Here is a 23,567-nt window from a genome sequence, read left to right as displayed (position 1 = left end):
GTGCCTTGTAGGTGAATTAAGCATACGCACAACCATATCTTTGCTTTATAATTCAATGGTCACAATGCTACAAATTCTGTCTTTTAGTCTTTATGTAAATGATGTGCCATGAGGACAGGTGGGTTATAGGTTCCCTACCTGAGCACTATCACTCTGTCATTCAGTCCCACCACTTACACTGAATGCAAGCTCACATTATTGGCAGCATTCAACAGGCTCAATTTCAGAATTACAAGATGAACAGGTATTAGGCAGCACATGTTTAGAAACGCGTGGGTGGGTGCTTGTTCCTAGGGGGCCGGACCTCTCTCCTACTTAGTGTCCAATGTAAACAAGAAATAGAACAGTGACCCAGGGAAAAGGGTCTGTATTTTATTTCTCACTTTGCAAAATCCATAAAAGACCCTTAGGGAGCCTAGAGATTTATAATGCAATGTATCTGGTGACACCCTTCATCAGGATAAAAAACTAAAGAGTGTAATAACATACAAACAAAGATGACCATTGTAGGAATTACATTCTTCACCAAATATGTAATTGCTCCCATAGCTGTTCCTTTCCACTCTATATCTATCATATTGATGTAATAGTGCCCCTAGAGGTGAAGTTTCAGTAGGGAGTGATTACAAACAAGGGGTAAGGAATATGAAAAGGGGTTTTCAACTTGTTTTTGATACCCTGGAGAGGCTTAAAATGACCATCACTATATTCTTACCCCTCCATTTGTCCAGCAGAAAGTCTCCGTTTGGTTTCTCAGTCATTGTTGACATTCTGCCCTCAGGTGACCAATACAGCCGATCAGTGACTGAGTTGGGATGGTCCATTGTAACAGAGCTGCCACTGACTGGTTGTATCAGGTATAGGCCAAAGGTCAGGAACCTTTGGGACCCGAACAGACCTCATCCACTTGATCACCGGCCAAATTAAGAGGCAAGTATATAGTGACTATTTTAGGGTCTCCAGGGTGTAAAAATAAGTTGGAACACCCCTTTAAATGCTATTTCATAAAACTTTTGCCATATCATAAGTATAATTGTTGGAGGGTCTGGGTATTGAGATGGGGGATCAATCACTGAAATTAACGGGTGGAAGCCCTTATACCAGTCTGGCTGTGATCTGGGAAAGCCCAAACTATACTGCATATGCTCAGCTCCTCCTGCTCTATAATGTGCCGCCTACAGATGCCCACTTGCATAGTGACTAGAGATGAGCGAGTAGTATTCGATTGAGTAGGTATTCGATCGAATACTACGGTATTCGAAATACTCGTACTCGATCGAGTACCACTCGCTATTCGAATTGAAAAGTTCGATGCAGAACCAGCATTGATTGGCCAAATGCTATACAGTCGGCCAATCAACGCTGGTTCTTCTCCTACCTTTAGAAGTCTTCTCCGTGCAGCTTCCCCGCGGCATCTTCCGGCTCTGAATTCACTCTGCCAGGCATTGGGCCTGGGCAGAGCCGACTGCGCATTCACACTTGTAGTGCTGGCATGCACAGTCGGCTCTGCCCAGGCCTGATGCCTGGCAGAGTGAATTCAAAGCCGGAAGACACAGCGGGAATGCTGCACGGAGAAGACTTCTTGGAGGATCCAGCCCGACCCTCACTCGTGGACTTGGTAAGTATAATTTGATCGAATGTTGCCTACCCCTGAAATGAGCATTTTCCCCTCATAGACTCTAATAGGGTTCGATATTCGATTCGAGTAGTCGAATATTGAGGGGCTACTCGAAACGAATATCGAACCTCGAACATTTTACTGTTCGCCCATCATATTGACAGATTCCCTTTAGATATAACCCGATCATAAACCAACACAGTGATAGAAAAAAATGACGTAAAGAGAAATCCAAACTAGGACAAGAAATGAATTTTATTCTAATGATTTATATACAAGTATAAGGCGAATTTCGCTCTTTTCCTTTAACCCAGTAAAAAATAAGAGCGGTAGTCATCCCGTATCACTGTGCTTACATTAGTCATCATTAAACACTGTAGTACAATAACAAAAACCTCTTTGATACAGTTACATGTGCTTCAGATTTAATTTTTTTTTCCTTTATTTTATTTTTTTTTTATTAAAACAAGCTCGTGTGACAATGAAAGTGTCAGTAACCAAATGTTATTAGGTCTATTTTATTATTATGTAGGATTTTTATTTTTTCATATTTTTTTTTCCTTTATCCCCTCCCCCACCCAATCTTTCCCAACATGTAATATTCCGCTTGGTTTCCATGTTCTGAAGAGGATTTATAGGCACTTTCTCAAGTGGTTTACATAAGAGGACATTTTATGTAACAGATTGCTTGTCGAGCAGATTGACAGACTTGATTCCCTTAGAAAGTTCCCGTAGAAATCAGAAAAAAAATGGGATACAACATAAGAAATAATATGACGGGGGGATCTTATAAAAACGAGTGCAGAGAAATCGTCCATAGACATAATCAGATTCCGACTGATATCTAGTGCCGATGTCTGGTCACAGCGAGGTCTCCTGGGCACTTGGGGGCCACAGAGGTCTTAGTAATGATAGAGCGTTGTCTCTTCTTGATCATATATACCCGTCTTTATACACATTCACTGGTATCCACAATGATATTAGATCCATCCAGCCTGTACCATTGGATTCCTAGCACATGAAATAGTCACAGTGTGTCTGGAAGGATAATTTGTGGCGATATCGTGACCTGAACTCTGTTCACATCTCACAGTTTGTGCATCCAATGTAGAATGGCCGCAGGCTAAATATCTCCAAGTGAAGCATTGGCAGAGCTACCGAACCACATAAAGCCTTTCCCCTCTATGGCACAGGACGTAATGTACAATCAGTATGGAGACGACGGACAATAGAACCATGGCAAGATGAGGAATGGATGTTATTATAAGAAGAAAAGAAATCAATATTTGTAATTCCTTAAAATGATAAGAAATCACTTAGAATGGGGAGGTCTATTAGGCAGAAATGGGGGCGATATCGGAAAGTACATAGCCATAGGGAGGGTCTATCGTAAGAAGGTGATGGAAAGGGCACAGAGATACCTACGAGATGGGGAAGGAAAAATACAAAGATCTGGTTAAAAGGGTGTTTGTTATTTCATAAAAACCGATCACAAGAATGGGGGTCTCTTGTACCCCCAAATAAACACGGAGGCTGGTTGTGCATAGGCCACTCCATTCACTTCTATAGGAGTGCCTGAGATAGCCGAGTATAGGGCCTGGCCATCTCCAATAGTCCTACAGAGATGAATGGAGCAGTAACATGCACGCTTGACCAGAATGGGACTCCACTATTGCGATTGGTGCGGATTGCGGGTAACTCTTAATAACAGTCAGGCCATTCGCTAAGAAAAGATGGTGACCGACATCTCCTTAAGGCCAATGGTTTCTCCTCCTGTCTCCCTTGTAAACATGCATGTTATATTCTTCTAAGGATATATGTGAATCCAGTGTGGAAAGGGAACAGCCTTATGTCTAGGTGGAGATGTCAAGGGAGAGTTGCAAGGCTCCCTATATAAGTGAGATTGTTGATCCTTCCTATAATAATTGGTGGGTTTGGCTGCCATTTGTCTAATGTGTATGGCAATGGCCGTTGAGCCATATGTGTACTCTAAGATCCCACAATGTCTTCCACAAATAGGGAAGAAGCTGGTTAATCACAAAATATATTTTAGGCTATGTTCACACTACAGTAATGTAATGTTTGTTGCTCTCATTCATCACAGGATGAGGGCAACGGACATAAAAGACATGGAAATGGAGCCACCTAAACTGGGTGTCCATCTGCACTCACCCCCATGTAAAAAAACATCAGCTTTCTTCTGTTATGTATTTTACGGAAGTGAAACGCCCATCATGGTGTGTACATTACAGTCAATGGGAACAGACGTAGATGGAGGGTCTCTGTCTGTGTTCGTTACTTCACTACCATTTATGTCCATTGCTCTAATCCGATGATGACTGTGATAATGGTAGTGTGAACATAGACTTAGCTCTCATATCTTTCATGTGAAGCCTGATGATAAGTGCCAGCTTACCATCCACAAACAATGAGCTATCATGGACGCTGTTCTTGACCAATCATATTTTGGGACATGGGGCTTTCACAGAGACATTCCCCTCTACCACATAATGGGACTCCTATTAAAGAATACTTAAGATTTTAATAAGATCTTCCACTTTTTAATAGGCTCTGATCTACTGATTCCAGCACAGTTGGAATTTTTTCTCTGTAGCCTTCACCCTTCCTGAACAATCGGTGCAGTTAGTTTTGTTACCTCAAATGTCAAGTGGGTGGTGTCAGGCAAGGGGGCGTGACTAATCTAATCAGAAGTGGACAGTGTCATAGCTCAGGATCACACCATCTTGTTTGCTTCTGCCTAACACTACCCACTGGACAACAGAGACTCTAGTTAGCATTTCAGGCACTGACTGAATGGCACCAGAACCAGTGGAGAAGGACCTGCTGAAGGATGAAAAGAGCTCAAGTTGGTGAAAGGTTCCCTTTTATAAAGGTCTCAAAAATTTCCCAGTGTTTTTGGAGGAGAAACTATAAGTTGGAGCTTTGGCAGTTCCAGGATGACTGTACGGGGCCGGGTATCGGGTACATGAGCAGTAACTCCCTATATCGAGGGAATTCATTGTTTAATTCTTTAGTATTTCTAAGAAACAAACATCTGTGCTTTTCTAAGTATTATTCTAAGTATATTCAGCAAGACTTCCAAGCTTCATTCTGTTTTTCTGGCAAGCTTCATAACACTGTGTAACAGTTTTCTCCATTTTCCTTTCATTCGCACATTGTCAACACATTATTTCGGGCATATGGAAGCACAGGACAGCATTATCTACATACCCTTGGTGCAACATCACACTATTAACAGGATTTTTCTTCTTTTTTTCCCCCTTTGTTCTTATTTAAACCTTTCCTTTGATCTGTTTGGGCTGTAAATATCATCTAGTAGATACCTACACCTGGTAGATACCTACAGCAAGGGGCGGCCATTTTCTAGTCTTAAAGACAGGGTAGAAAATAAGTAGATAACTGGTAAAAACTATTTTGTTATGGTTGACATTGATCCCAAATTCATATCTTGCTTTAACCATGTAGGTATCTTGAGGACTTTCTAGTCTTGCTTAAGGTATTAGGCTAATGTTGGCTGCTAAACTTTGGTAGGGTGACCATCTAATATTCATGGGAGTATTCTGACTTGGTCTCATTGGGGAAAGAATGTTGAATTTCAACAAGATCATTCCTTTCACGTCAAGAAAGCTGGAAGGAACCGTTGTTGGATGAATGAATATTCATCCGACAGCTATTGAAGTCACCTTGACCCTCAAAGATGACTACTTGGGGACCTACATGGAGTATGGCCATAATCCACTTCATCATATGTATGAAATTTCCTCCAGCAAGAAAGAATAATTTTATTAAAGATGGGAAGAACGCACAAGTCCCACCGAAATCGTGCCAGGAGAACACCTAATAGACTCCACATCGAAAAGTTCCAGGTAAGATCTTGAATTAGAAAAACGAACAAAACTTGGAAGAGTTACTTTGACATCTGTGATCGGATCTAAATGGATGACCAGGATGTATACTTTTTAAAAGCAAAAAACAAAAAATTTGTGGCTACAAAGTGCCCATCGAACCAGCTCTACCTTATGATAAATGGACCTTCTTATAATCCGATTGCGAATCGGGAGTAACGGTCTTGGAATTGGGATTGCGTCTTCAGTGGAAAGGAACAATTCTTATTACGGACAAGACGGTCATTTTTTCCCCCCACAAATGTCTCTGAGATGAAAGGCGTTAAAAGACAGTGAAAATACCACATACATTAAATAAATCAAAAACAGAACAGTATTGGGTTTATCCATGATTAAAAACAAGAACAAAAAGCAACGTAAGCCTCGTCGATGAGTACATGACCAATGAGGGGTTGTCTGATAACACGGAAATAATACTTTAGTAAACCATCCAAAATAAAGTATAAAAAAAGTAAAAGAAAACATCGAGTACAAAGCGATTCATTCCGCTCCCGCAATATATTATGTCGGTAAAAAAAAAATGCATAGCAAAATAAAAGAAGCGAGCGCAGCATGGCAGACTCCTGACATTTCATGAAATTTAACTGAACGATATGATTCTTGGGGGAGGGGTCAACGTAATGTCACACGTGATTGTCTTATCGTGAAATATCCTTCTGTGTACTTATCGCTTCCGTCCAAGAGAACGAGGGCAGAGAAGAGGTCCACCGATACGTTGCCCAAAATGCAAAAGGCACTGAAACAAACAGGATATGCACCGTAGTACCGTCCGATTAAAAAATAATACAAAGTCTTTCATGAAAATATCTGTTATTGCCTTTTTTTTTTTTACTTAGTGTTCATTGTCCCTCAGGAGTAGAATGGTCTTCCCTGTTCTGGTGGTAATCTATTGAGCCGCGCTACCTGAGACGGAGATGGTGGTACGTCCTGGCGGAAAGGACCTTTAGCTTGGGCGTAGTTAGGATCAGAGACCTTCTTGTAAGAGTCATAGTTATTTGATGCATCTGAGGGCACTTTCTTTTTGAGCTGCTGCTCCTTACGTCTCTGCTCCTGCCTGAGAAGTTCTTGAGCTTCCATCATAACCCTGGCATTGAAGCCATGTCCGCCCATGTAACCGTTCCGTGATCCCTGATAACTGGAATACCTGGGATTCTCCTTGGCACTCTGGAAACCTTCTCCAGGAGCATACGCTTGTTCCCATGAATCTTGAGACACTGAACTAGGATTCTTTCTACTTTGCCTGGGCAAATACAAAAAACTTTGATTAATGTGCTGAATTCACCAAGATGTCGGTATACATAAACCCAACACAAGACTATGGGGAAGAACACAAGCACAACATATACAGGACAGAAGCTCGACAGGTGAGTGACACAAAACAGGGACAACACAACACGTAGCACAAAGAATACAAACACAACATACAACCTATACAACACAAGGACAATATAAGGAGAACTCAAGAAATCTGTTCATTATAGTGAAGCTTAGGACCAAAATAATCCCATCAAAGAGGTCACCGTACCAATGTGCCCCTCTGATATTTCCTCTTGGTTGGACATATCTTAAGTTGACTGGAAGAGATGACTAGCTTTAAAAAATAACATACAAAAGATTTTTTTTTTTTTTTTTTCCCCCCAAGCTGGTCATCTTGGGATATCTTAAACGTAGAAGAAAGCTAAAGCTAAGGAAGGACACATGTTATAGGTTGGACTTGATGGACTAATGTCTTTATCCAACCTCATCTACTATGTAACTATGTATCTGTAGGACATCTAGGCTCAATGAAATAAACTAGCAGATAGAAGAATGGTTGTAGAAATATAAAAGATGGAGAATTCCACCTTTTGAGTTCCTCCTGATTCAGTGGCCTGGTAAGTACGTAGCATACCTAGGAGCATATATACAGTCCAGTCATATTAATGTGACCACCGCCTACTTTTGATGACAACGTTAAATAACCAATCGCAGAAGGCACGTGTCATCAGCCATCTGGGTGCACTCATCATTGTGGAAGGCACGATGGACCAACACAAGTATGCATCTATCCTTGCAGACCATGTTCACCCTACATGCAAATTGTTTTTCCTCAGGATGATGGCATCTACCAGCAGGACAATGCGACGTGTCATAAAGCTCGCAGTGTACGTGCGTGGTTCGAGGAGAACCAGGATGAGTTTACCGTACTCCCTTGGCCAGCAAATTCCCTGGATTGGAACCCAATCGAGAATCTGTGGGACCACTTCGATCGGGTTGTTCGTGCCATGGATGCTCAACCGCGTAACCTAGCGCAGCTGGCCACGGCACTGGAGTCGGCATGGCTCAATATCCCAGTGATCATCATCACAACATCCCCTCTCTTCCTGCACGTCTCGCAGCGGTTCGCTCTGCCAAAGGGGGTTATTCTGGATTTTAACAGGTGGCCACATTAATGTGACTGGACTGTGTAATATGTATAAGAACTTTACAGGGTACATGCATTAATCTATGCGGGTCTGTCCTAGTTACAGGTTCCTTTTAATATTGAGTAGAATTTCGGAGTGGCTTTGACAAAAGTGATCGAGCATCTTCGCTGTCAAGGTGACATACTTCAAAGAGGCATCACTGACAACTAATGCGCTGCTTGCCTCTTGTTTCCTGTCCTTCATCATTTCTGATGGATTACTTTACATTTGTCCACTTCCAGAAGCCAGACGCACTCCCTTGTTGCTGGCATTTCCCTCACAAGTGGTATTCCTGACAGTCGTGTCTGGGCTGCCTCTCTATACTGTGCCAAGCTACATTAAGTTTCAGTAGTGTAGGAAGCGGAGCTGCTTGAGAACTCCCGTAGACACGAGGTCATTGAAGTGACTGCCTCAAGGTATGCAAAGCACAGCGTACGCCAAAAACCTTTCCGTTCTATGAAGGTCAGTCTATGAAACAACCGCGGCTCTCACTGGTAGTTAAAAGAGAACACCGGGCTGCTGTATGTTGTCAAAGTTATTCTGAAATCGCACGCCTGGCTGAACCAGGTGCCCGAGAGTGACTCCTGGTCATACAATCCACAAGCCTGGGTGACTAGATTTTCTAAAGGAAGTTTTTTTTATTTAAAAAAAGTAAATAAAAATACAATGAAGATGTGGCAATGTAGAAAAAAAATTCCTTCAATTTTCCTTTTCATAGGACATTGTCTAATAATAAAGTCGGTTGTTTCATAGTGTCCTTGTTTTTTTTTACATTGGCTAGGCTAAGTTCACATCTGTGCCTATTTATTACAAACCTCGGTCACAGATTCCATTGAGAAGAATGGACTAAAAAGTCCTGCATGCAGAAAAAAAATTACGGACGCCAGAAGCCCAATGGATCCAATTCTAGCCAATGGGGCTGATTTATCCAGGCCAACGTGTTCCATGCATGGCAGTCTTGATATGTCCTGGCAGATTTTGCACCTGATTTATCATAAGGTGCATCCTCTGGGGTCATAAACGATGGTAAATTTGAAAAAGCCAATGGCCAAACCCCAATTGCACACTCAGCCACATCCCCCTTGTGCACAAAAAGTTTGCGTCTTTCATGACTTGTGCACCAGTTTTCCGGTGCACAAACCATGATAAACCAGCCCCGATGAGATCTTCTGGGCTTCATTGGTGTCCATCATCCTAAACATCCAACAATACAGCAGAACAATGGAAGCCGAGTGCTGATGAGAACATAGCCTAACAGAACCACCACGGGCAATGTAATGTTTGCCAACAGAAATGGTCACCAAGCTATCTTATGAGGGTTAAGATCATGGGAAGGATGGGAAGATACTGCCTACACACAGATGACTACCTGCCCAGAAATCCAAGAGCAAACTTCCAAACAGGGCAAGGACACCTAATAAAATAATTGCAGGTGTAAGATTAGAAGGTGGCTGCCATACCATATCTAACTATTACTTATTACCAGGCATGTGGATAGAATATAACAATTATATGACAGTATTCCATACACGTGAGGCTGGCGATAGAGGATTCTAGAGTGCATTCACACACAGCTGATGAGTTGCAGAAATTTTTGCTACTGAGAATTGAGTTCTGCTTATCTTAATGGGCTTGTTTCTGCGGCATGTGCATGATCTTCTTCAGGCTTCATTCAGATGGACTGGATACATTTCTAAAACGAATCTGCCATGTGTGAATACAATCTTACAGACCACTTTGACCTGCAGGAATAGTGAGGAGGCGCCACACTCCATGGACATGCATTACACTGGAAAATATCTGCATATTAGAGTCTATGGTCAATGGGTAGAGTTGACAGAAACCTGTGTGATCCTTCACAACCGTTCTTTCCCACTAGGGTCCTGGCAGCATTCCTCCAAGAGAGCTACATGGCAGATATAATGCAAAATCCAGTTGTACAGATACTATGCTGGAAGTCTATTCTGCAAAGAAGATGTCACTGACCAACCTTACTCCACCGCCGTCACTAAAACCCGATTCACACGTCAGTTTTTTTTCCCCTTGATGTCTGTAACCAACAACCAGTAGAGAAGACTACATAAACTGCAAAGATTTGCTCCTGTGTTTTCGCCCCGCTCCTGGTTTTGGCTTACAAACACTGATGCCAAACTCTAACGTGAGAATAAGGCCCAAGTCTATAAATCCTTGATTCCAAGGATCAGCCATTTTCATGAATCCCTCACAGACTTCAGTCTACTGATGGATCCGTAAAAACTGATAATAGGACATCCACTTTTTGACAGTCCATTACAACGGGACTTGAAAAAAAACGGACATGTGAACCGCCTCATTGCAATTAGAGATGAGCGAGTAGTATTCGATGGAATACCTCGCCGGCATAGGAATGCGTGTAAGCGGCAGAACACCAAGGGGTTAAACGCTTGGAATATTCGATGCAGCCGATTACACGCATTCCTATGCCGGCGAAGTATTTGATCGAATACTACTCGCTCATCACTAACTGCAATCATTGTCACATGGCTGTGTTTTACGTTCGTGTGGATGAGGCCTAAGATTTCTGATGGGAGAGAGATACTGCCAATATACTGTAATGGGATGTAGATTTGAAGCTTTACCAATCTCCGTGGCTTCCTTTGTCAGGATTTATATATTACCCAATATTCATGAACCTAGGGAGTTGCAGGGCTATACGTAACCCACAAAGTATTCCCATTAAATGTTGCCGTATCATAAAAATTCAGCCTTAATATTCCATTTATTTCTGCTTAAGCCACATATACATATAAAACATCATTGCGTGCGGTTTAACACCCAGCAAGGCCCAATGCCCGGCATGTTCCAGCCACGGCAAAGTGGTTAAAATGATTTTAATAGTGAAGAAGCAAAGTTCTAGCTCTCATTGCATTCCCATTGATATCCTTTAATTTAATTTGGGATCACAAAGCATTACTGAATTTTCATTAAAGCCAGAGCCCTTCGATCATCATATTGCTAATTGGAATCGGATCAGCCGCTCATCTCATCCAAGTATAATATCAATATATTTTCATTACTGTACGTGAAATAAGAAAACAGCTTCGCGGCCGGACCGGGCTGTAATGAGCGGCATAATCTAGTGCCCGTCTGCCTTCACATTTACAGATTTAGTGTTCTCTCCTCCCGGCCGCTAGAAATGCTTCATATACAACTTATACGTTTCGTTGGCATAAATAGCAATGTATATATAAAAAAAAAAGGAGAAAAACGGACATGGCGAGATCTGCCAGTGCCGGGGTCATTAATCACATCGCATTAATGGAATTATTGGGAAATAAATGTTCTGTGTCTGATGCCAAGTTTGCCTGGAAAGCAAGACGCAAACCCACAAATATTGCCTAATATGTAATATAGAACAAATGTGGAACAGAATGAATTGCAGTGTCTGGTGGGGAAGTAGCTTAACCACTTATAGACTTCATGTGGGGTTTACCAGGACCTATCGTTAGGCTAGGGTGGCAATGTATGGACAAAAACTATTACTGTGCATAGGGAGAAGGCAGTCAATCAGAGGTGGGGGGGAGCAGGCAGTGTATGAATAATGCTATACTCTAGGCTCATAGCATACAGCAACTAGTAAAGTGTACATTTAGCCAAGTAGAATAAAGGAGGTGACAGGTCCTCTGTAAACATTGGTGAGCTATGCTTAGGAAGCTCTACGGTCAGCAGATCAAGTATGGCAGGGTCTGGTACTAAACCCTATTCAAGTGAATGGGACTGAGATGCAGTATGCTACAAAACCACCCATACCTATGCCACTGTCCCTATGTAAATAATGAAGGCTAAGTAGAACTCTGCTGATCAACCAGGGTCAGGTCCCCACCAAACACTGAAGATGTATCTCAAAAAGGACCTTTCACCTCCTCAATCAACTCCTACTCTTTCAATTCTTCAATAGTCCCCTCTCCAGTGATTCTAGAATTTGTTTCTCTAGTCCCCACCATTCCTGAGCAAACAGTGCTGTTAATTTCAGCTCCAACATACTAATTAGGCTCTCTACAGTCAGGTCCTAGGGTTTTACCAGATAGTCTGGAGCCACCCACCTAAAAGTAGAAGGTCTAATTAGAATATTGCTGAAAGTAACACCACTGACTGTTCAGGAATAGTGGGTACTAGAGAAAAAAATCCAACTGGGGCAACACGGTGGCTCAGTGGTTAGCACTGTAGTCTTGTAGTGTTGGAGTCCTGAGTTCGAATCCCTCCAGGAACAACATCTGCAAGGAGTTTGTATGTTCTCCCCGTGTTTGCGTGGATTTCCCCCCATTCTACAAAGACAAACTGATAGGGGAAAAAAACAAAAACAAATGTACATTGTGATCTCTATATCCCTATATGGGGCGCACAATCTACATTAAAAAAAATTAAAAATCCAACCGTGACAGACTTAGTGGAGCGGGGCCTATTGTACAATGTAAAGAGTTGGAGGCGTTCACGTAAGGTCCTCTTTTACTAAAGGTCTGTGATTTCTGAAAACACAGCTTTTCCATTGATTTTTTTCTACAATGTGGAAATGAAAAAAAGATTCTTCAGAATTGTTATTTGACGGGTAATACAAATATTTCCTAAAACTGACCTGCCAGGAGACGTGACCACTTAAAATTATGGCATTCGTGTCACTTCTCACAATGTTTACACCAGCGTTACATCTCTGTTATTTGGGTCCGTCGTGGGAAGTCTATGGAAGAGTACTGTTGATGACGCTGAGCTGTAAGGCCCGCCCTCCTGACAGTGGGGAGATATCGGTGCCAAAATGAATGGCCCCGTGGGCACATACCGGGTAAGTCTTCAGACGCTGTTTTAGTGGTCCAGCTCTAGTGTGTACCTAGCCTAACAATGTCTTCCCGTTATCACAGCGCCCTGTAATCCAGTTCCCTCTGCAATGAGGTTTTCCTATAACTGCTTCTAATGCAGAAAGCCTTAATCTACATGGAGATGGAAAAGCAGAATAATGTATTCCAGCTAATTCTGCAGTAATATGCGTAATGTGTGACAGAGTGCATTCCTTGCAGAAGTCATGTTCTTTCTGCTTGCCTTAAACCTTAAGGAACAGCTGTTCCTGGATCTCCTTCAGGAAGCCGCCGCCACCTCCAGCATATAATGGGTCAGCACAATGCCCAGATTTATGTTACCTTCTTTCTTGTCCTCTGAGTGGCTGCTAGGAAAACTTTATCGTAATTGTACAACTTTTCGGATCAAAGGCTTGCTGGCAGTGACGAATCGCAATGTAATGCTGCTTTAAACGGGAAATGTAAGCTCCAGAAATATTACGATTTTTTAAAAATAAACTTTCTCTGGCTTCTTTTAGCAAGGAAGATACTTATTTTCTTTTAATGAAACCTGGCTGAATCCCTCTTTCTATGCAGACGCATGCAGTTTCCAGCGACAGATCAGAGTCTCTCGTCAAATAGTCGTCTTTGTGACCTTTGCACGTTTGGCTTTGAGAAGTAAAGCTTTAAGTTTAATAAAAGAAATCCTCGGATCACCGACTTGCAAAGCTCTGAATGTGACTTAGGGTCACACAGTCCGATGCAAAGGAGATTCAGATTCTGTCTTGTCATGAATATGCACTATGGGCAGGGGGGGGGGGTGTTATAATGCTAGCACTTCGATAGATTGATGCTGGTTACAACACCTTTGTGCAAAAGTATTAGGCACATAGGCATGTATTAGGTAAGTAAGGATGCTTTTAAGGTAGCTTATTTTTATCAATGAACAAAATGAAATGACTGAACGAGCAAAAGCGAAATGAAATCCCATCAATATTTGGAGTGACCTTTGCCCTTTGTCTTCCATCAGTTCTGGTTACACTTGCAGACAGATTTGGAAGGAACTTGGCAGGGAGGTCGAGAACTAAGCACAGATCTTCTGTGGATGTAGGCTTGCTCCAATCCTTCTCTCTCTTCATGTCATCCCAGACAGATTGGATGATGATGAGATCAGGGCTCCGCGGGGGCCGTATCATCACTTCCAGGTCTCCTCCTCCAAAGAGCAAAGGTCACACCAAATATTGATAGGGTGTAGATCTTTTCTTTCGCATCATTTTTCATATATTCTATTTCTGAAAGCATTCTTTGCCCCATCTGCCTAAAACCTTTGCACAGTATTGTACATGCAAGCCAAGTCCTAGTCAGGATTCCCTTCATCAGGGGGTTTGGCTAATAAACATAAAAGTCACTGCTGTTAACCCACTAACATCAAGGGCCAATGGCCCACCAAACCATCCCAAACTAGGCCCTGACATCCCAGCCATGGGTAAAACATGAATATTTAAGTGCAATACATTTCTTATGGTTGTCAAAGAAATTGTGAGATAGTTACTGAGGCCGAGTAGTCTTTGACTTTATGTTTTTACGGATCCAACTCTGCATTCAAGTCCATAGAGTGTGGGAGGGAAGGTGGAGGTTCCCATAGATTTATCGGGACTGGTTCACCGGCTGAATACAATCCATTGTTCTACCATGAATGATGGAGGTAATGGAGCCATGTTACCTGGGTAATGAACTGTACTGGCGTTGGGCTTGCTGGAAGCTCTCCCGCTCCTCCTGTCTTTGCCTTTGCATCTGCACTTCCACAGACACTGAATGCCGTCCGCTCTGATTATATGTTGTGTTGTTTGGCTGGGGAAAAACAAGGAGTGTGAAAAGTGATTTTCGAGTAAAACACAAGGACGTGGGCAAGTTGTGTTAGTAAGTAGCTCATGCGGTTACATGGAGGGATGTTTGCTCGGTGGAGGACATTTACACATTATGTTTGACAAGAGATGTCAAACAGTTTGACAAGAACGTGATGGCTGCTCTGGCAAGGCGTGCGCCGTGCTCTTGTTTAGGTTGGCTCAGGAAAGTAGGGTGGATTGTAAACAATACAGAAGTTCAGACGTTCCAGGATGCTTCATGTAATCAGAGTCATATGAGACTTTCTGAAGACCTCGGACATGTTTGTTGGAGCAGGCGCGCAAAAATATAACAGGATGAAAGTCGTTGACTAGTGTCCCTTATCTGAACCAAACCATCACAACAGAAAGCATTTACGCATGTCAACCTGTCATACTTAATATAACCGGTAAAGCATACTGGACAATTTCCTCCACCAGACATCACAAATATAAGGGAAGCATGGTATATTAGTATTAAAAAAAAAACAAAAAAACAGAAAAACAGAAAAAAACTCAAACAAACCTCAAAACAATAAAAGCAGTACATAGATGAGCCCTCCGTTACCCGTCCTCTAGACTGGATACGTCCCGATATCATAATCACAAATTTCTACAAACAACATGATTTTATGATATGTCGTCACAAAGTGATATGCTAACAACTTATTAATGTCTATGTATAACCACCTGGTATGGGGAGGGGATCTGCAGTTTTTCAAGGCCTTTTGGTAGCAAGTTGTGATATTATATTCAATTGGTTTTATGAGAACCTTATTACAGTCCTTAAAGGGGTTGTTTAGGGATCCATCGCACTGCCTAAACATGGTTACTGTATAGATGATGGTCCCTCAGCATCACAATTATTAGTAAGTATTGCAATTTGTGGACAACCCCTTTAAGTACTACTAGTATCATGAATATATTCAGGTGTCCAAGGTTGTATTGACACTGGTGGACTCTTGTACTTTGCATAGGGCTGATGGGACAGAATGTAGACAGGTGACCACAATATCACAATACTCCATATCACGGCACCTTAATACAGTACATGACACACAGAGGTTGATGATTGTTTCTTCCAGTGTAGCAGTGTTACAGATGGAGGATATAGACATTGTTGTAGTGTTTAGCACAATAAATCCCTGTAGTATTGCACATGACATTATCTCTCGATTTGGTCTTTTGCTTTCCTATAATTGCTTCACGGTATATTCAAGTGGAAAAATGAAAGCGTTGCGTTAAACAACCATCGTAACGTAGGCCCTATGCGCAGGATATCCAGGCACCTGTGCAAACAGCACATAACAGGGCTAGGTGTAATTACAATATGGAAGCTGTCAACCCATTACGATGGCTCTTAACTGCGCAGGTCTCATCTGGTTGTGATTGTAGAACTGAAAACTACTAGGGAAAGAAGAAAGCCATAAAATTGTTCCCATGCCTGACTAGTAAGCTTATCCTACAGGACGCCTATCTGAAGTCATTATCAGTAATGGAAAGAAGATGGCTCGGGAAATTATATGTGGTGGCAAGAAGAACGGTGGACGTAGATGGGAAGATATCTGTTCATCGTACAAAGCTGAAAAAATCTGGTGCATATATAGCTAGCTTAGAGAGGTCCTTTCATGTCCTCTAACATGTGCCATGTCATATACCATTACAAAGCTGGGTGACTTCACTCCACTGTGCCCTGATACCAGAGATCGGTGTCCTCAGCTCTTGTGCTGTAAATATATGGGTGCCGAAACAAACCCATCTCTGGTACCGGGGCACATAGCAGCCAAACTGGACAAGGGGCTGAATTTTGTCAACTCTATGTGGCAGGTAACATGAAAAGTCCTCTTTAAGAGTACTTGGCTTGCTTGGTTCCAGGGGTAAAATTGAGTGCCAGACATGGGTTCCTTGGATCACAACAAATCCCGATCTACCTGCTCTGTGAATCAACTCAATCTTTATGGCACATAGTTGACTGAAAAGGCAACTCCAATTTGGGTTGTCTTCTTCTGGACCATTGAGGTCCATTAATGTTTCACGTACTGCGTCCACTGGATGCCGCCTTTGGTGCTCAGGTGGGCTAGTCCAACCATAGTTGGAGGCAATGCTCAAAAAGTTGTGAGGGAAGGGAGAAGACCTTACAACTAGTAGTTATAACACTTGCCAAGGCTCTTCCAAATTTCTGTCACTTGAAGCGGACCTTTCACCTCCTCTGGCACCCACGGTATTATATACCACTAGAAAGCTTATAGTGCACTGAATTCAGCGGACTGTCCGCTTCCACAACGTGCGCCCGGGTGCAGGAGATATATCGGTGCCGTCAGTTCTGACACGGACATGCCTTCACTGTCAGTAGGGCGGGCCTTAATGTTCAGCGTCATTGCTGGGAAGTAAGGAACAGCACCCGCATAGCATTGTACTGTCAGAGGCGGCGTTCCTTACCGCCCAGTGAAGACACGGAGTATGTAGGCCTGTCCTTTTGACAGTGAAGGGATATTGGTGCCGAAACTAACAGTACTGATATCTCCTACACCCGGGCGCGCACTGTCATCTTTCCAGCGATATATAAAACTGCGGGTGCCAGAGGACGTGAAGGGTCCTCTTTAAAGGGAGTGTCACCAGAACCCAGCCTCGCAGATAGATAGGTTAGGGTCACCTGATCCAGTGTTTTCCCCCATCAGTGCCTCCGAGATATCACAGTTTTTGTCGATATGGATATGTGCTCTTTGGAGCAACAAGGGCATCGTCATAGCTCCAATAGAGGCAATTATGCACAGGGAGAAAACATGGCTGGATTTAGGTGACCATAACCTATCTATCTGCATGACTCGGGTCACAGAACCCCTTTAACTCAGACATGACACCTTGGGCCATCAAAATCGAGTGACAAATGGCGCAAATTTCATGCACAAGGTGAAAAAAGCAGCAATTTGTCCTTTAATACCTAATACTTCTCTAAAACACCAGGCTTTGCTTACTTGGTTACTGCCATTGAAAGTTTCTTCATAAACACAGGCTATATAAATCTTAGCAAGCGCACAATGTCAGCAGAGCATTTACAAAGCAGCACCGGGACTAATTGGAAATATATAATTATATGATATATTCAGTACATGGAATTGAATTCCAGCCATTGTGCATCAAAATTACAACCCTGTAATTCAATAGCTCAGGAGATGTCCTTGAATATGTTTCCATCTTACATTTTAAGGTTGCTAAGGGGAACATGCAACATTTTTTTTTTTTTTATTAAAAGCAAGCCGCTATTGGTAGCAGATGTATTAATTCAGACAGAATGCAAGACTTTTGTGCACCCCCTGTGCAGTACACAAGCTGAAATTGAAAGCAATTCTCTGAAGGGCATTATGACTCTCGGCTAATGTACTGTAGGAAGCCGAGCAATGAATGACTGCCCGGGTAACTGCTGCCACAAAGTGAGAATGTCAAAGAACGCCTGCCCCCCAAAATGCAACAAAGCCATTTCAATCCGGGAACAATATTCTTTTTTTTTTTTTTTTAAAGTTACTGAACTCTCCGGAAATTGTTCAAACTCATTTTATAAATGGCAATGGAAATAATAAAAATGTCTCAAAAAAGGTTTCAATTCCATTGCAAGTAAAAAATGACTAAACCACGTGCATCCTCTATATCCTGATAAACGTGAGATCACTAGTCCGTACCTGATGCAGGAATTAATGGAGATTTCTAGAATCTATGGTTAATATGAGTTGTCCACCATACTGTGGGATCATTGCACCGCTGGCCAGCTAAAGCTCAGGACAAGAAACCCTGTAATCTTAATGGTGCCCTAAAAAGCTTCCTGGTCCATCGTATCTCTTACATGCTCAGGATGTTGAAACCTGTTGAAACCTTCACTTACATTCTTGGTATCGCATATAACCCTGCATTTCACCCATGGAATCACAAAGAATTTTCCACCTAGATCCATGAAATGACATATAACCAAGCATCTAGATCCTTGGAATCATGTAGAACCCTGTATAGTCTTGGAATCCTGCACAATCCTACATCTAGATCCTTAGAATTCGGTACAAATCTGCATCTAGAGCTACTGAGTCATACATAGCCCTGCATCTAGAGCCTTGGACAATGTAAATTCCTGCATCTAGTGGAACCAACGATAACCTTGCAAATATATACTTTAAAATATATACTGTAGATGCTTCATGTAGAGCCTTCAAATTAGGTAGAGCCCTGAATCTAAATCTTTGGAATCATATATAAAGGCCGGTCATTCATGTAAAATTTTAGATGGCTGTGATGCAGTCATCCAATCGACTAGTCAACTAAGACTGCTTTCTTCTACAAACAGAACAGCGCCTCTCTTGTCCATTGGCTTTATCTGGTATTAGAGCTTAGGCTATTTTAAAGGAGGTGGGTTGAAAGGCCAAATTCAGCCCATGTACAAGGGTGTTGTTCTTTATCATCATGTAGAACCCTCCAATCATATCCTAAAAATCTTGTAAAACCCTTTATCTACAGTGCTGCATAGTCTTACATTGGCTGGCTCACCTGAAAGATGGTGATGCGGACTGCTTATGCAGGGGTTACACACAGAGCCCATAGACTATAATGGGGTCTGCCGGGTGTCCATCATTTTGAAACAAAGCAGTTCTCCATGCAGAACGTTTCTCTCCACCGATTTTCGCCGGACTCCGCGACAAAGTCTCCAAGGAGATGTGAACCCAGCTTTAGGAAGTGGCAATATATTTTGTATATCCTTGAGCTATCCCTTCACTGATATCCTGGGGGTCATGGTAATTCTACGTGCAGGGGCACATACATGTAGCCATCGGTGGTTCTTCGCCCATCATGTAGCACATACATATCTCGTACGAGTGCACGGGTGACAACCCTCTATAGAAATCCTCTCTTCAGGTGTAACCATAGGGAAAGTTATACAGTTTGCTTTGGTTAGATCATCATAAAGCTGTTCCCCAGCAGCAGGGCTTTCTATTGCACATGGTGGAGATGAATCACTCTCCGAAGCAAACGCCAGGGTATAAATCTATCGAGAGGAATGCTACCACCTGTTCTTACTATCACATCTGAGCTGCAGCTTACCTTCGTATGCAAACTATTTCATTACCATTATGTTTGTTTGGTGGTTTTATTCATCTGGCAGCAAAGCGGTTAAAAATAACAAAGATAATATCAGTTTTAAAGTTCCCCTTCAGAAGGACGGCCATCTGCTCTGCAAAAGTATTATTTGAAGTCTGAATGTTAAGTATGTAAATGATATTGCTCGCATTCTCCAACACGGTACTGGAAAACAGACATCTGCTCAACAAGTATATGAGTCGAGAGCTGCGCTGCCACTTATACAAAGGCTTTAACTATTAGTGAGCCAAATACATCCCCGTCATTGAAAAAGTTGGATTTTTGTTGAGTAATGGGTGGTTTATTACCTGTGTGGAGGGCAGAGGGGGAGGCCAGAACTCTTCTTCCTATGTCTCCCTTGTAGTTGCTCCAACTCTTGGTCAAGTGACCAACTCAACTCTACTCAAAGGGCCTGCAGCCTGAGTAGTGGGGAGGGCAGAGGGGAGCTGGAGCTGCAGAGGAACAAGAGTTCTGGCCTCCCCTTCTGCCCTCCACACAGGATGAACCAGGGCATTGGCTTTAAACATATAGCTTTGGATTATACTCTAATGTAGCAATGGTCTTAAAGTGGTTTTCCAGGATTGGAAACAAAAAACCATAGTTCACCTTATAAATTCCTCACTGCCCTAGCACCACTGTGCCGGTGGACTGATTTTTCTGCATTGGTCATGTTATGTCTACCCACCTCATGCAGCAAATCATTGGCTGAAATATATGGTAGAAGATTACTAAGTCAAGTGGGTAGACTGCACATCACCGATGCAGGAAACCCAACAATGACCAGTATGGAAAACCAAAGCAGAGGCACTCAAGTTGTGGAGGTTATCAGGAGTCAGGAGAACACAAGTAATAACATTATGGTCTAGTTTTAGTTTTTGGACAACATGGCAGGTCTGTCATGGCAAACTATTATAGATGGCTCCTTCATGATCTTTCCTGTTGCCTCAACTTCTCCTAAGACACGAGCCATGAGATGACCTGCTATTCAAAACAACATGATTTTGTGGTATTTTATCATGAGATATCTATACATATTGCTACCCAGTGGCCGTGATGTGAGCCTGTCAAGGTTTAGCTAGCATGTCCTAATAGGGTATTTTATCTGTTTCATGAGAAATTGAAGTCCTTAACCAAATTTGGGCAACGGTAAGGATGGACATACCGAGAAATTAAAAGACACGTTTGATTAAGAAGCTATTGTAAGCCGAGGACATTCTAATACCGGCTCCACTGATGTGACGCTCTGTTTACAAAGATATTACCAGGCACCAGGAGATATAATAAACCTTATCGTGTCAGACATTAAACTGACTCTGGTTTTTAATACCAGACTATATGTTCAGCGCCCCCCCCCCCCCCCCCCCCGTATTTATAATTTTTAGTATCAAGTCCATCCTTGCTTCTCTGCCTACATTAGATGTATCTGTAGTATCTAAGAGAAGAAAGCGAAGATAAAGGTCAAGGAATAATCTAATGTAAGGTGATCAATAATAACAGGCAAGTTTTATTGGCTCTTTAACTCTGCAAACTTACAATACATTCACTTTGTGGATGAGATGACTTTTATAGACTACATTACTCTGATGACACCATAGAACAGCACGGATATAGGGATTGACATTTTCTATGAACATCCGTCAGTCAGGGTAGAGAAGACGTTCCGAATATATAATGCATAATACAATGTTATGGTGACTTGTACACAAGATCTGCAGTATAGCTATAACTATTTATGGGGCCATAAGTCAGTCAATATTCGAGAACAAGCTCTTGTGCCATCACTGCGAAACTCATTTTCAGAAGAAAGTAACCTTCTCCATCCAGAAGAAGAAACTTGTCTCTCTTATACCACTCATTGGAGGTAGCTAATAGGCAAGACAATGTCCGACCCTTTAGTAGGCCATACAACATGACTAGGGATATTTGACACACCAGTCTTCTCCAAAAAAAAGAAAGAGCCATCTGTAGACAGATGCTTTGGAGGTTCTTAGTCCCGAAAACACTAACAAATGTTATTGTCCTCCTGGAAGACTGATAATGTGCATATCTCTTCTTATAGGGAGCATAGCAAGACTCTACATCATCTAGCAGTCTCCAGATGGAAAAACAGTATCCCAAAGACTTATGTTGCCTAGTACACGACTGACTGGGGCAAGAATCATATAAAGAGCTACCTACATTTGACTCTTTTCCTTTCGGAGGTGGCCCTTGGTCATGTTAAAGGGCTGAATATCGACTGACAGTGGCTTCAATTGGTGGCACCAGATAGACAACTTTCGTCCTTGTAGAGGAGAGCTAATCTGTACTTCATTATTCCTGGGAGTTATTTTCTGTCCTATAAGATGGTCTATGTCAACTGGTGGTCTCCACAAGGAGAATGAAAACTACTCCTAACACCAGAAGAAAGCAAGTGACCCATATTCATCTACTACTTAGATGTTAATGGTCAGTCTCTATTTACTCCATGATAAATAAATATAGATTTGTGGTCGGAAATGTTTATGGTACAAATCTTTTAGGATGTTAGGCACTCCTTGTAGGGTGCATGTGGAGGGTGTCTACCACAAATCCATTCCAGCATTGTCTTATATTCTCTTCCCCTATATGGCTTGAACACTATTGATCAAGGGATTGACCAAAAACCTACCACCATATTATGGAGTACTAAGCTTCTAACTACATTTGTGCCGATGCTGCATAGCTGTTGGTACAGACTACTACTAGATATTGAATCCATCTCTGTACATACTAATGAGTGATGTGAATTAATTTACCTGTACAACATACCGTATATACTCGAGTATAAGCCGAATTTTTCAGCCCAGTTTTTGTGCTGAAAAAGCCCCCCTCGGCTTATACTCGAGGGGGGCTTTTTTAGGAGGGGGGGTCTATGACCAGCCACAATATTAATGTATAGAATCTCCCATAAAATAGTGCAAAAAAAAAAAAGATTTAATAAAAAAATTAAAGTTCTAAATCCCTCCTTTCCCTAGAATACATATAAAAGTAGAAAATGACTGAAACACATACACATTAGGTATCCCTGTGTCTGACAGTGCCCGGTCTACTGAATATAGGGGATCTGCAGTGCTCCTGTTCCATAGGGAAGGGGTTAATAGGAGCACTGCAGATCCCCTATATTCAGCCAGACTGAATTCCAAGTGGGGGAAAGAAAAAAACAGTCCTCAAGCTCAGGGAAGGGGCAGACAGACAACCAAAACACGCCCTCCCCTTCCCCATCACCCAGCATCTACTGCACCCAAAAACTCCGATCATTTTAATTTTTGAAATTTTCCAGTAGCTGCTGCATTTCCCCCCCCCGGCTTATACTCGAGTCAATAAGTTTTCCCAATTTTTTGTGGTAAAATTAGGGGGTCGGCTTATACTCGGGTCGGCTTATACTCGAGTATATACGGTAACTATAAGCTGAATAAAACTCCAACATGGCACATCAAAATTTTGACAGATTCTCTATCAGTTCTTGGATGTTGCCAAAAATGATATATCTGGAAAACCAGCCAAAAATGCCTATGGGTGTTATGTCTATGGGCTACTTAAGACTCAGGGAACCAAAATGTCACACAGTAAAGATTTTCATTCATTAGTAACTCACAAAGGGATTGTTACCATAAGCCATTAACAATAGTCTTCCCAAGTCTTTTGAAAGCAGCCTTGTCAATCACAAGTGAGTGACCACATTAAATGAGGGCCGGAGTAGGTCGTAGGAAGGCCACATTCAGGCCTCAAACACATACATCTTAAAGTGCAGACAA

The 23,567-nt window shown here is 42.1% G+C and overlaps 1 protein-coding gene across 12 annotated transcripts in view; it reads right to left on the bottom strand.

The window, feature by feature from the left end:
* Positions 1–5,781: 5,781 nt before the first annotated feature.
* PARD3 (par-3 family cell polarity regulator) overlaps positions 5,782–23,567 on the bottom strand; it is a 441,643-nt gene continuing 423,857 nt past the window's right edge. For 11 of the 12 annotated variants that reach the window (XM_075271584.1, XM_075271589.1, XM_075271591.1 and 8 more), the window contains 2 exons: positions 14,517–14,644; positions 5,782–6,784 (listed from right to left, as the gene is read on the bottom strand). In XM_075271584.1, the coding sequence (XP_075127685.1) occupies positions 6,394–6,784; positions 14,517–14,644 (519 nt within the window). In that variant the 3' untranslated portion in view covers positions 5,782–6,393. The remainder of the gene's footprint in view (positions 6,785–14,516; positions 14,645–23,567) is intronic. The other variant, XM_075271594.1, reaches the window with a different exon arrangement.

Source organism: Leptodactylus fuscus, chromosome 4, assembly GCF_031893055.1.
Source record: "Leptodactylus fuscus isolate aLepFus1 chromosome 4, aLepFus1.hap2, whole genome shotgun sequence".
Taxonomy (NCBI): Eukaryota; Metazoa; Chordata; class Amphibia; order Anura; family Leptodactylidae; genus Leptodactylus; species Leptodactylus fuscus.
Note: the sequence above shows the minus strand (reverse complement) of the source record. Positions and strands in the feature narration are given on the sequence as shown.